At 44.9% G+C, this 14285-nt stretch overlaps 1 protein-coding gene across 1 annotated transcript in view; it reads right to left on the bottom strand.

Moving 5' to 3' along the window:
- The window catches only part of noc2l (NOC2-like nucleolar associated transcriptional repressor), a 169239-nt gene that overhangs the window by 16216 nt on the left and 138738 nt on the right, over positions 1–14285 (bottom strand). Inside the window, exon 17 of the mRNA XM_043676134.1 lies at positions 13905–14040. Coding sequence (XP_043532069.1) covers positions 13905–14040 — 136 coding nt within the window. The remainder of the gene's footprint in view (positions 1–13904; positions 14041–14285) is intronic.

Here is a 14285-nt window from a genome sequence, read left to right as displayed (position 1 = left end):
GTGTTAGGTGAAGGGTAAATGTAGGGGAATGGGTCTGGGTGGGTTGCGCTTCGGCGGGTCGGTGTGGACTTGTTGGGCAAAAGGGCCTGTTTTCCACACTGTAAATAATCTAGTAATCGAATCTAAAATGCCCCCAGTCTGGAAATCACCCATCCTTTCATTTGAGCAGCTCGCGCAGATACAATGGGCCAAATGGTATTCGTCCACACCGTGGTTTTCAATCTTGTTTAACAAACAGGATCCTGCCTGAGCCGTTTCAGGTGATATTGGTTAGAAAGTGGAATGGGAGCAATAATTGGATCAGGGAATTGGCTGGAATTCAGTCCTCATTTTAAAGCCACTATAATTCTGTCACTGTTCTGACTTGTACTACTTTTCATTTGTATTATTTCCTGTTGGAAGGCGATGCATACAGAAATTTCTCCTCATCTCAGTCCAAAATGGTTTGCCCTATAACCTTCGACTGTGGCTCCTCGGTTCTGGACTCCTCGGTCAGGAACATGCTGCCTATATTTACCTTGTCTGGTCCTGCTCAAATTTTACAGGTTTACATGATTTCCACCCTCATTTTTCTAAACTTCCGCAACAATGGACACCTTGTAGCAATAGAGCTACCTGTCCCCACCAACTAACCACTTCCCACTCTCACTGGGACAGTCATAGAGTCATACAGCATGGAAACAGACCCTTCGGTCCAATCAGTCCGCGCCGAACATAATCCCAAACTAAAGTAGCCCCACCCGCCTGCTCCCGGCCCATATCCCAACCTTTTCCTATCCATGTACTCATCCAAATGTCTTTCAAATGTTGTAACTGTACCCACATCCACCACTTCCTCTGGAAGCTCATTCCACACGTGTACCACCCTCTGTGTAAAGTATTTGCCTCGTCTTTTCTTTAAAATCTCCGTCCTCTCAGCTTACAAATATGTGGCACAGTGGTTAGCACTGCTGCCTCACAGCGCCAGAGACCTGGGTTCAATTCCCGCCTCAGGCGACTGAATGTGTGGAGTTTGCACATTCTCCCCATGTCTGCGTGGGTTTCCTCCGGGTGCTCTGGTTTCCTCTCACAGTCCAAAAATGTGCAGGTTAGGTGAATTGGCCGAGCTAAACTACCTGTAGTGTTAGGTGAAGGGGTAAATGTAGGGGAATGGGTCTGTGTGGGTTGCGCTTCGGTGGGTCGGTGTGGACTTGTTGGGCTGAAGGGCCTGTTTTCCACACTGTAAATAATCTAGTAATTGAATCTAAAATGCCCCCAGTCTGGAAATCACCCATCCTTGGGAAAGGACATCAAGTATAAACCCTTTGGAACTGGTATCCCCCAGTGTGTGAGGGTGACGTGGTAGCTATGGCGCCCTGACTGCTGTCCAGCAGTTACCATTACCCTCTGCAGTCTCCCACCTCTCAAACGGACAGGTGGCCCCTTGGGGTAACTAAGTTACTGCGAGATGGTCAGAAAAAGTGGCTGGGCCTCGCACAAACAGCAAAGTGGGTTGGTTACCCTCCGGCTTTTGTTCCTGTCGCATGGGATGACATGGTGGCACAGTGGTTAGCACTGCTGCCTCACAGTACCAGGGACCTGTGTTCAATTCCAGCCTCGGACGACTGTCTGTGCGGAGTTTGCACATTCTCCACGTGTCTGCATGGGTTTCCTCTGGGTGCTCTGGTTTCCTCCCACAGTCCAAAATGATGCGCATGTCAGGTGGATCAGTCAGGGGTAATGTCGCATGGGATGACATGGTGGCACAGTGGTTAGCACTGCTGCCTCACAGCACCAGGGACCTGTGTTCAATTCCAGCCTCGGACGACTGTCTGTGCGGAGTTTGCATATTCTCCACGTGTCTGCATGGATTTCCTCCCACAGTCCAAAACGATGTGCATGTCAGGTGGATCAGTCAGGGGTAAATATAGGATAATAGAGTCGCGGAATGGGTCTGGGTAGGTTACTCTTCGGAGGGTCAGTGTGGACTTCCTGGGCAAAAGGGCCCATTTATACACTGTAGGGATTCTGTAGATGATGTCGGAATTCCAGCCAGAATCTTCGATGAAGACTGAAGGCGAAAAGGATGGCAATTGTTGTAAGAGACACTATGCCTTTGTTTTCCGATATATAAAAGACAGGTGGGAGTAAAAAGAGAGGGAGGAATTGAAAACAAAACAGAAATTACTGGAAAAGCTCAGTAGGTCTGGCAGCATCTGTGGAGAGAGAAATCAGAGTCAATGCTTCTAAAGAGTCACTGGATGTGAAACGTTAAATTTGATTTCTCTCCACAGATCCTACCAGACCTGCTGAGCATTTTTCTGTTTCTGATTTCCAACATCCAGAGTTCCTTGATTGAGGAATTGACAACACTTTTTCAAAGTTACTGCAATAATCCATGCATTTTATTTAAAATTTGAAGGCCATTATGAGAATTATGAGAGAATTCATTTTAACATCTGTGTTTTCTGATTATCTGGCATTGTAAAGCAGCAAAACATAGACATGACTGCAAATGAATTTCAGAGCTCTCTTCATTGCACACATACACGTGTACACACACCACACACACACAACACACACACGTGCCAACTGTCTGAACAGCCCCAGTCTAACTGCTTTCAGAGCAGCACTGGAACAGCTCAGAGGTGAGGCACTGTTCCCAATTAGCGCAGGGTCTGGACAGAGGTGATTAGCTGCATCTTCCCCATCGCAGCTTCAAATAGGATGGATGAGTAATTGGCAAACAGAGGGGAGAGAGAAAAACAGCTCTCCTTGTGGTAGCTATGACAACTATTTGATCACCTAACCACCTGCAGGAGCTCAGTGGATGCCGAGTCTAAAAGCATTCTGTATCACAGCCACGCGGAAACAAACCCATTAAACAGAGTGCAGCAGGAATTGGGTTTGGCGCAGTAAGATCAGACCCAGGCAACTGCTTCAAATTATAAGGCCCACAGGGATTCCAGTCTACAAAGACAAAGACTTTCTACGAGGTAGAAACCATCATCAAAGCACGGATGGAGAGTGCCTGTACATGCTAGCGAGCTCTTAACAAAAATCAATAATAAATGGGAGAGATGCACGTCCTGATTGAGGCCTGAGCACTGTACTTGACCTGCTTTGAACAGAGGCTCCCAAAGCGTTAAAGTCTTTTGAGGACCAGAAGACATAGGAGCATAGACGCAAGCCATTCAGCCCATCAAGTCTGCTCTGACATTCAGTGAGATCACGGCTGATCTGATAACCCTCAACTCCACTTGGCTGCCTTTTTCCCCAGAGCCTTTGATGCCTTTCCTGATTAAAAATCTATCACAGCATGGAATATGTTTAATGACCCAGCCTCGACAAGCTCCTTCCATACTGACTTCCAAACAACTCATTTGCAACAGCTCTACTCTGAGAAACACTAATCTCCTCTGCCACCTCCAAACCCAGTATGTAAATACAACTCAATCTTCAAACGTTTCGATTAAGATTCAGCAGTGAGGCACTGGAAAGTATAAGTTACAGCTCAGTAAACATTGCCACGATGTCAACTCTCACGAAGAGTAATTATTAAGCTAAGCATTGTCGTCGTGAACCGACCTTCAACTGATCTGCATCTGTACAAATCCAGTGCAGAAACCTCCCCCTGAAGAAAAAGCCTCGAAGCTGAAGCAGGTTGAAGTAACATACAAAAATATAGCTCCTGATTTGTGTGGAAGCCTGAATGCATACATAAAAATTCAGACCCAGAAAATGATCACCCAGACCTTCAGGAAATATACCACTTTGACATCAATGCCCAATACCGCAATTGTCCAAAAGTCAAATCCTTTACCAGAAAAGCCTATGACCAATCAGTTAACCTGTTTCATTTTACCACATGACCATTTAATGTGATTTTGAAGAAAACCAGATAAAAGGATTTCAGAGAGTAAATGATTACTTCAGTATGTGACACACACAAGCAAGCTTAGCCAAGCCTTTTAATAGCTGGTCTCCAGATTAACCTAATGAATCAATCATTATGCAAATAGCCAATAACTAGACTTAAATCTCTTAATCCCCTTTTTTAAACCTCGTTTCCATTGCTACAAATCTCATTCTTATCGTTCCTGTATGTGGACCGAATTCATCTCCCTTCAACGTTTCAGTGCTGTGTTACCAAACTAGTCAGCCTGCAGTTGCACAGCCAGTAATGATGCCCAGCAGATTTACCCCACTTCTAAAGACACAGTTTACATTTGTTTCTTTTTCCTTTAACCTAGTTTTCTAATCAACCTGCTCAGAGCTGTTATTCCACACCTGGAGCAGGTGGGCCTTGCCCCCTGGCCTCCTGGTTCAGAGCTAAGGACGCTACCTCTGTACTATAAGAGGGCAAACAGTGTGTTGATATTGTAGCTTTTCATGCCCTCGAGATACCTCAAGGCACCCTTGCAACTAATTAAGGATTTATGAAGTGTAGGCATTGTTGTAACATTGCCAATTCACACCCATCCCAATGGGGTGGTGATCGCCTAGTGGACTGTTAATTCAGCGACCCAGCTGTAGGGAGCTGGGTCTGAATCCTGCCATGGCAGATGGTGGCATTTGAATTCAATAAAAATCTGGAATTAGGAGTATAACGATGACCATGAATCAACTGTTGGAAAAACTCATCTGGTTCAGTGACATCCTTTAGGGAAGGAAACTGCCATCCTTACCTGGTCTGGCTTACATGTGACTCCAGACCCAGGTTGTGGTTGACTCTTTACTGCCCCCAGGGCAATTAGGGATGGGGAAAAAATGCTGGCCTAATCTGTGAAGCCCACACCCCATGAATGAATTAAAACACACAGCAAACTCTTGCAAATGAGGTTATCACCGACGTGTTTTTGTAATGTTGGTTGACGATGAATATTATTGACCCGAGGCAGCAGGAACAGTTTCCTGGGTCTTCTTGGAAATAGTGCCAGGAGATCTCTCACAGTCTAACTCTAACTTACTGCCACAGAAGACAGACAGAGGCCTCAGTTTTATGCAGGATCTTGTTGAGAAAATAGCTAGACTACGGCATGCAGTTTTGGTCTCCCTGCCCAAGAAAGGTCATAAGTGCCTCAGATGGAGCGCAATGTAGGTTCACTTAGCTGATACTGGAATAGCAGGATTGTAATAGGAGGGCAGATTGTTTCAATTGGGCCTCTATTCACCAGAGAGAGGATCTGAGTGAAATGTATAAAGTTCGAACAGGGCTGGACGGAATTGGTGTAGAGAGGGTGACTTTCCCACCCTGTTAAGGAGTCTAGAACCAGGAGACTGTCTCAGGACACAGGCTGTTCGCTGTAACGCAATTGACGCTTTGGGGACACTGTTTCCAAAGCACAAACTTTTAAAACGTGTGTTGGCTGTAAAGCGATTACACCGCCAACCCTTCAAGCACTGTTTCTAAAATGCGATTTATCTATAACACGGGGTTGCACACAAACACAATCATCGCGTTAAAGAAGAACTACCCGTTTAGGGCTGAGATGAGGAAATTTATTCACTCCAAGGGTAGTGAACCTGTGGAATTCTCTACCACAGAAGGCTGTGTGGGCAGTCATCAAATATAATATATTCAAGAGAGAGAAAGAGTTTAGAATTTCAAGACTCAAGAGGAGTGGGGGGGGGGGGGGGGGTAGTGGGGAGGAAGAAGTGAGAATATGGCTTTGAGAAATAGGACCAGCCATAAACAGATTGAATGGGAGAACAGGCTTGAAGGGCTGAATGTCCTACTCCTGCTCCTATTTTCTTTGTTTTACGTCTCACCTAAAGGACAGCAACTCCCATGGTGCAGTGCTCCCTCTGCACTTCACTGGAGTGGCAGCACAATTTTGTGGTTATACTCAATGGAGTTTAGAGGGATTGGAGGAGAGATCTAATTGAAACTTACAGAATACTGAATGGCCTGGACAGAATGGATGTTGGGAAGATGTCTCCATTGGTAGGAGAGACTAGGACCCAAGGGCACAGCCTTAAAGGGAAGACCCTCTGGAACGGAGATAAGGAGAAACGTCCTCAGCCAGAGAGTGGGGAATCTACAGCATTCACTGCCACAGAAGGCTGTGAAGGCCGGGTCATTGAGTATATTTAAGACACAGATGGATAGTTTCTTGTTAAGGGGATCAAGGTTACGGGAAGAAGGCAGGAGGATGGGGTTGAGAAACCTATCAGCCATGATCGATGGTGGAGCAGATCCGATGGACCGAATGGCCTAATTTCTGCTCCTGTGTCTGATGGTGGTCAAGTCTCTCAATTGGAAACTTAGCCAACATCCTTCTGGCTCAGAGGTAAGAGCACTACTGCTGGGATATGCCTGACAAGACAGTGCAGACCTGGAGATTTAACTCAGGCAAGAAGTGTACACCCAGCAAGGACTGACCCTGCTCCCTGTAGGAACAATAAGGGAAGGAGCCAGGCCAGAACGATGTGCGGCAATTATTGGAACGAGTGAAACTTGTTTGGAGACTCAATAACCTATTGAAGAACAAGAACAAAGAACATTGCAGCACAGGAACAGGCCCCTCCAAGCCTGAGTTGATCCAGATCCTCTGATATGAAGCTAAAACAGTCTTACCCAACACGAAACCCAGTGTAAACATAGTTGTAAGATCCGAAATAAGGCTGCTAGTTTAAAAGAAAAGTCATAATAATTTGAATTCCATTTATCACAAGCCTTTAATTGAATTGAGTGGCCACAGGTTATCCGATGTCACAAGCTGCCTGAAATGGACATTAGTTCTCTAGCTCGCGACTCAAACAGATTTTAAACAACTTGCTGAGTTTCATATAAATTTGTTGCCAATTCACTGTTACATGTGAATTATGTCCTCAGAGCACAGACATGATTTATAAAAAAAAAGTTGTCAGCTCCTTGTAATTCTGCAGAGCTGCAAGATGCCTGGTCTCTCAGGCCACTCTGAAGTTATAACCTCCACAGTTTTCAATAAAGCTCCTCTATCCCCATCACATTTAGTGAGGTTTAGGATCACAGAATCCCTACAGTGAGGAAGCAGGTTATTCGGCCCATTGAGTATACACCATCCCTTCGAAGGGCATCTCACCCAGACCCACCCTATCCTTGTGATCCTGCATTTCTCATGGCTAAGCCACTAACCTACACATCCCTGGACACTATGGGGCAATTTAGCATGGCCCATCAACCTAACCTGCACATCTTTGGACAATGGGAGGAAACCGGAGCACACAGAGGAAACCCACACAGACATGGGGAGAATGTGCAAACTCCACACAGACAGTCGTCTGAGGTTGGAACTGAACCCAGGTCCCTGGCACTGTGAGGCAGCAGTACTAACCACTTAGCTACCGTGTCTTCATAGATTCATAAGATATAGGGGCAGAATTAGGCCATTTGGCCCATCGAGTCTGCTCTACCATTCGATCACGGCTATTATGCTGCGCACTCCAATTTCCCTGCTTTCTCCCCATAATCCTTCAATCCATTGCCAATTAAAATTTATCTCACTCCTCCTTAAATTCACTCACTGTCCCAGCTTCCACTGTACTGTGGGGCAGCAAATTCCAAGGATTCACAACCCTTTGGGCAAAGAATTTAAAACCTCAACTTGGTTTTAAATTCACTACCTTAGGCTAAGGCTATGACCTTTCTCTGGTTTACAGCTAAGCGGTGTGCATATAGCAATGCTATTTCAGCATTAAAAGTGAGTGAAATATAAAAAAAGTACTCTCCCAGACTTAGCTTCCCTGCCACTTCAATTAATTTCACAGGACACTCTTCCTAGAAATCAGCCGGAGATTAATTCTTGATGAGGCTGCAGGGACAAATGTCACAATCCCTGGCTGCCTTATGTAAATGCGGACAACCACCAAGGGACCATTCCACTCCTGAGCTGTGGCTCCACCAGCCAGGACTCCAATTATCACTGGATTAAAATGCCCACCCCTGGAACAGATAGTAAGCCATGTCACAATCCAGGTGACCTCTACTGAGCACGGTCCAGTAATCCAACTGAACCCTTCCGCACCTATCCTCACACCTCGCATTGCAATCAGCTACAAAATGAGCCGCTCACCAAAAACAAATCCACATGTTCTGGAGGACGAGCTCTTTTCACATTGCACAGATATCTGCACGAACAATCTAATCTCCTTTACAGATTAGCAGAGAGATTGGGAAAATATAAATATGTGCTAGTTGGAACACTGGGGCTCTGCACAAGAGAGAGAGAGAAAAAAATCACTTCAACCAAATCCTTCAGGTCAAAGTGCTGCTGTGCTAATCTTCGCCAACTCCTGTTGCTAAGGACATCCTGTTTACTATGGCAACAAGCAAGCTATTCCCCCTGCCCAACAAAGCTCTCAGGGCTACAGAACTGATCTGTGAGATGCGTGTGGACAGGCATCCACTGCAGCCAGCGTAAATTAATGGTGTGTGCCAGTGTGTAATTCAGTAAACACAGGCTGAGCCAGAGAGCTGAGTACTGGGTCTGATCTCCATCGAGCAGAGTGCTTTCCTCACCTGTGCAGACTTGCTTTTCAATACCTTGTAATCACTGAAGCACTCAAACACCAAGCACAACATGTACGTAAACTTGACCCCGCAACTTACAAAGTCAAATATGGCAACTCCAAATCTCATTTGTGACCATCAGTACACATTATAAATCGCCCCATTCGAAATGATACAGTCAAACATACATGCAAGAGGAACAGAAATCGCTGAGAAACTCAGCAGGTTTGGCATCTTCTGTGGAGAGAAAGTAGGGGCTCTATTCTGAGGAAGGGTGACTGGACTCAAAGTGTTCCACTCTCCACAAATGCTGTCAGACCTGTTGAGCTTCTCCAGCAATTTCTGTTCTGGATTACTTCAGATTTCCAGTGCCTACACTTCTTTGTTTTATCTTAATCCTTCAAAGCTAAGTTTTGACTGAGCCACAAAACTTGACAGCTGCTTGCAGAGCTGTGCACTGTGTCAAAGGGTTTATTTTAAAAGGAAAGATATTCTGAAATGGCATCACCAGCAAGTCCAAACTTTATTCCCCATCCTTGAACTGGGCGGTGTGAGTGGTTGCTGTGGGTCTGGAGTCATATGTAAGCCAGATCAGGTAAGGATGGCAATTTCCTTCCCATAAGGACATTGCTGAACCAGATGAATTTTTGATGACAATTGGTGGCTGCTGTTACCATTAGTTTCCAATTATTCATGCAGAATTAATCATTGAATTTAAAGTCCACCAGCCTCTGGGATAGGATTGGAACCTGTCTCCCCCACCGCATTAGACTGACCTCTGGATTACTAGAGAAATCTTGCTGCCGAATGACATTCACATTCTGTGAGCACAAGGACAAAGGCATTCTTCTAGAACAAAGTCCCATCAACAGGAGAATGGAAGGTGGAAAGGCCACAGGAAAAGACAAGTGAACAACCTGCCAGTGGTTGGCAGGCCAGAGCGGAGTGGGACAGTCAGCGGGCCCAGAGTGGAGCAGGATGGCCAGTGGTCAGTGGGGCCAGAGAGCACAGAGACAGCCAGCCAACAGTGGGCCCAGACTGGAGTGGAATGGCCAATGGTCAGTGGGCCTGGAGTGGAGTGAGCCCATGTGTGGAAAGCTCCCAGTGTGGAGCATCTGCTGGCTATAGAAAGACAGTAATTCTGCCTTTAACTTTATTTCTTTAACTTCCTAATTTAAACAATGAAGAACTGTAATGTAAAACTTTTAGCTTTTTTCTTTATTTCTATATTTGTGTACCTAAAATTTGTAACTAGGTATCTTGTATCTAAAAGGCACTGTGTGCTTGTGACAGTGTATTCTTTCACTGTACTCCGGTACTTAAGTACATGTGACAATGAAATCAAATTCACAATTCTCATATACTTCAGTCAGTTACTAGGATGACAGTGTCCCTCTTGTGGGGATGTCCTTCGTCTCTACTAAAACTTGACATAATTTTCTAAACCTTATCATTCCTATTTTTTGAGATCCTAAGCTTTCACCTAGTCCGTAATTTGAATCAAAGCAGGAGTTTATGTGGGTATTTAAATGGGATTAAATTTTCACATGTAAATAAATCATGCCTTAAGGCTACTTCTATACAGTGTTGCAGATTAAGAGATTTATGTTTGCGGTGTGCAAAGGATGAAAATTAAATGGTATTACTGCTGGGGTAACTTTTAATGGCTAACGTTACTTTAGAACAAAGGCATTCCTAGCCATGTTGGTCACAAAAGTGAGATAAATTACAATGTTGGTGTGCGTTGGAACTGGAGAGCAGAAGCTGAACAAAACATTCCCAATCCATGAACAGTTTGAGCTTGATTCACTTCCTCCAATACACATTTTCCCCCAGCCTCTGGGTTCCTGACTGCCCTACACAATACTCCCAAATCCTCTATCAAACACGCTTGTGGAAGGAATGACAAATTTGAATTTTAACACCCAATTATGGGCCATATTGTTCTGTGTATCAGACCCAAGAGGGAATTAGATCGAGGCTAAACAGATACATTTGACTTGATCATACTAAGTGTGCAAACCTCGGAAATACGGGTTTGCCCAAGTCATCTTGGCAATTAGTCGCTCCATGAAGCCACTCACTATGTTGATGTTATCCTTTCATTCCAAAATGACTGATGAGCACGTCTATGGGATTGTAGCCTCTCCGGTTGCTGTCAATAGCTGCCCAGTAGCAACCTAAAGCTTTCTACAAGAGGGGCAGTGACATCATGCAGGTGGCCACAGAACAACATCACTTTGATTTATTGTCACGAGTGGTTTAAACATCCATGGCAGGGAAAACAAAATGCTTAAAGTTGCCACAGAATATCCCCAGAGTTGAAATAATTGACGCAATGCTTAACTTATGCCAATCAGGTGAGAAGTGAGAAACACGATCAATTACAGATGCAATACAAATCAAACTTTTTTTTAAAATGTAAGACTTTTAGCCATCAGCATTTTCAAAATGTCCTGCAGGTTCTGGACATGACTAACACTTACCAATCAGCCAGGAGCAAGATTTTTACAAAGTATTTACAAAGATACTATTCAACTCAACATATTCACATTCCACCTCAGCATCCTTAGTTTACTTAATTGATCCCATAAAAGTAATCTCCCAATGGCTTTCTTCCTCGTGCCATAGAGTTGTACAGCATGAAAACAAACCCTTCAGTTCAACTCGTCCATTCCGAGCAGATATCCTAATCTAGTCCCATTTGCCAGCACTTGGCCACCTGTCCAAACAACTTTATTTGAAGCTGAGTCCTTGTGTTCCACAATCCACGCTCTCTTTCGGTGGGACGTTACTCATGTCCCCCCTACACATTAACAGCACAGAGATGGAACGAGTGGAGAGTGTCAAGCTCCTGGGAGTGGTCATCCACAACAAGCTTTCTTGGACTCTTCATGTGGATGCACTGGTTACAAAGGTCCAACAACGTCTCTTCTGCCTCAGGCAGCTGAGGAAATTTGGGCATACGGTGAATACCCTTGCCAACTTTTATAGGTGCGTCATTGAGAGCATTCTGTCTGGATGTATCACTACCTGGTATGGCAACTGTACCATTCAAGATCGGAGACGGTTACAGAGAGTGGTGACCTTGGCCCAGACAATCACAAAGGCCAACCTCCCATCTATAGGATCCATCTACCGGGCCCACTGTCAAGGAAAGGCCGCCAGCATTCTCAAAGACCCATCCCACCCTGGCAAAGTTTTTCTACAACCTCTACCACCAGGGAGAAGGTACAGAAGCCTGAACACACACACCAGCCGGTTTCGTTACAGTTTCCACCCTACTGTTGTTAGATTACTGAATGGACTCACAAACTCTTAACATTCGCCTGTACCTGTGTTTTTGTTTTTGCTGCTGTTTACCTATTATTTACTTATTGATGCTACTTAACTCTGTGATCTGCCTGTGTTGCTCGCAAGACAAAGCCTTTTACTGTGCCTCAGTACACATGACAATAAATTCAATTCAATTCTCTCCAGGGAAAAATTATTTCTCCCAAATTCTCCACTGGATTCATCAGTGACCACCTTTAAAGTCAGACTGGCATTTGTGTAGCACCTATAACCACCATGGGAGGTCCCACATTGCTTTGCAGCTAATTACGCACTTTTGAAGTGCCGTTGCTGTTGTATTGTGGAAAACATGAGAGCCAATTGCACATAGCAAGCTCTCTCAAACAATAACGTGGTAATGACACGATAACCTGTTTTTGTGATGTTGATAAAGAGATAAACATTGGTCGGGAAACTGGAGAAAATGGCCCCACTCTTCATTAAAATACTGCCATGGACTCCTTTATGTAACCCGGAGAGGGCAGGTGGGACCAATGCAGTACTAGACATAGGAGCAGAAGTTAGGCCATTCAGCCCATCAAGTCTGCTCTGCCATTTAACCATGGCTGATGGGTTTCTCAACCCCATTCTCCCACTTTTCCTTTGTAACAGTTGATCCCTTTGACAATCACCAACGTATCTGTCTCTGTCTTAAATATACTCAATGCCCTGGCCTCCACAGCCTTCTGTGGCAGTGAATTCCATAGATTCCCTACTCTCTGGCTGAAAAAATTGCTCCTTATCTCCGTTCTAAAGAGCCTTCCCTTTACTCCCAGACTGTGCCCTCGGGTCCGAATTTTGGGCGACACGGTGGCACAGTGGTTAGCACTGCTGCCTCACAGTGCCGGAGACCCGGGTTCAATTCCTGCCTCAGGCGACTGACTGTGTGGAGTTTGCACGTTCTCCCCGTGTCTGCGTGAGTTTTCTCCGGGTGGTCCAGTTTCCTCCCACAGTCCAAAGATGTGCAGGTTGGGTGAATTGGCCATGCTAAATTGACCGTAGTATTAGGTAAGGGGTAAATGTAGGGGTATGGGTGGGTTGCGCGCCGGCGGGTAGGTGTGGACTTGTTGGGCCGAAGGGCCTGTTTCCACACTGTAATGTAATGTAATCGAATCTAATCTCCTACCAAGGGAAACATCTTCCCAACATCCACTCTGTCCAGAGCATTCAGTATTCTGTATGTATCTCCCTCCCCCAACCTTCTAACTCCACTGAGTATAAATCCAGAGTGTCAAATGTTCCTCATATGTTAAGCTTTTCATTCTTGGGACCATTCCCATGAAGTTCCTCTGCACCCGCTCCAGTGCCAGTACATCCTTCTTGAGATATGGAGCCCAAAACTGCACACAGGATTCCAAATGGTGTTCAATTGTGAATCACATCTAATGTTGGACCCTGTCCTGAGTTTTGTGCTGAATTATGCTGCAATCAATTGAGGACTGTCAAGGAGGCTTGCAATGTGGTGCAATCCGAATACTGTAAACTATATAAATAAATATGCACAGCCCTGTTTGTTGCAGACAGAAAGAACATACCCACACCAGACCTGTTTCAAGTTAACAAAGCAGTTAAGAACCATTCACTGGTTCGTTCCACAGGGCAATGCCTTAACCAATCTGAGTTAACCTGGTTTAAACTGTAACCAGACTCTGGCTGTCAACTGTCAGTTGTCAGTAACTTGGTGCATTCTCTACATTGATGTCTCTTGCCAGCAGATTCTACCTTCAACAGCACTTGCCCGTCAGACAGCATAAATGCTGGCTTCCCTATTAAATTGGTCTTCTTGCGACTTGTCCTGATAAATGCAAGACAAAAAGCCTTGGCAAAATGTCTCTTTCTCAGCAATATTCAAGTTCTGTATTACTATATAACTAGGCAGAACTTTAATATGCTCCAGTGTTGTGCCTATTACTTTGCACTGCTAGCAGTCTATGTACACATCCACACACACTGTCCATCTCTCTCTCAGTTCCTGCCATCTGCTCTGTTCCCTGAGATTGGAATTATTGATTTGGGGATGTTTTCTTCTCCTTTTAAACAAAACTTGAGTTGTCCCTCATACCCCTGCCCCCACATCCAGTCCATTTTCCAAACATACCTTTAGATTTAAGCACACTGCTTTCATCATCAGAGTCACTGTCAGACTCAAAGAGATCCTTGAACTCTGTCTTGTCTTTCTCTTTTCTCTCCTGCAACTTCCTGCGTTTGATCTCGGGGAAATCCAGGTCTTCCAGCTGGTGAGGGAAAGTGGCGAGAACATGAAATATGAAATAAGCATTTACTACAAAGTCTGCTTTACGTGCACTGACTTAAAACACCGAGAGCGGGGTCTCATCAAAAGGTATTTCCCTATCTACATAGAAGCATTCGTGCCCAAAGATATGCAAAGGTGACATTCTATTAAGACTCATTACTGCTTAGGATGCTCGGTGTTACCACTGGACTCCTCACAGCACGACACACAATGCCTTTTAAACAT

This window comes from Chiloscyllium plagiosum, chromosome 34 (genome assembly GCF_004010195.1).
Source record: "Chiloscyllium plagiosum isolate BGI_BamShark_2017 chromosome 34, ASM401019v2, whole genome shotgun sequence".
In the NCBI taxonomy this organism is placed as follows: domain Eukaryota; kingdom Metazoa; phylum Chordata; class Chondrichthyes; order Orectolobiformes; family Hemiscylliidae; genus Chiloscyllium; species Chiloscyllium plagiosum.
Note: the sequence above shows the minus strand (reverse complement) of the source record. Positions and strands in the feature narration are given on the sequence as shown.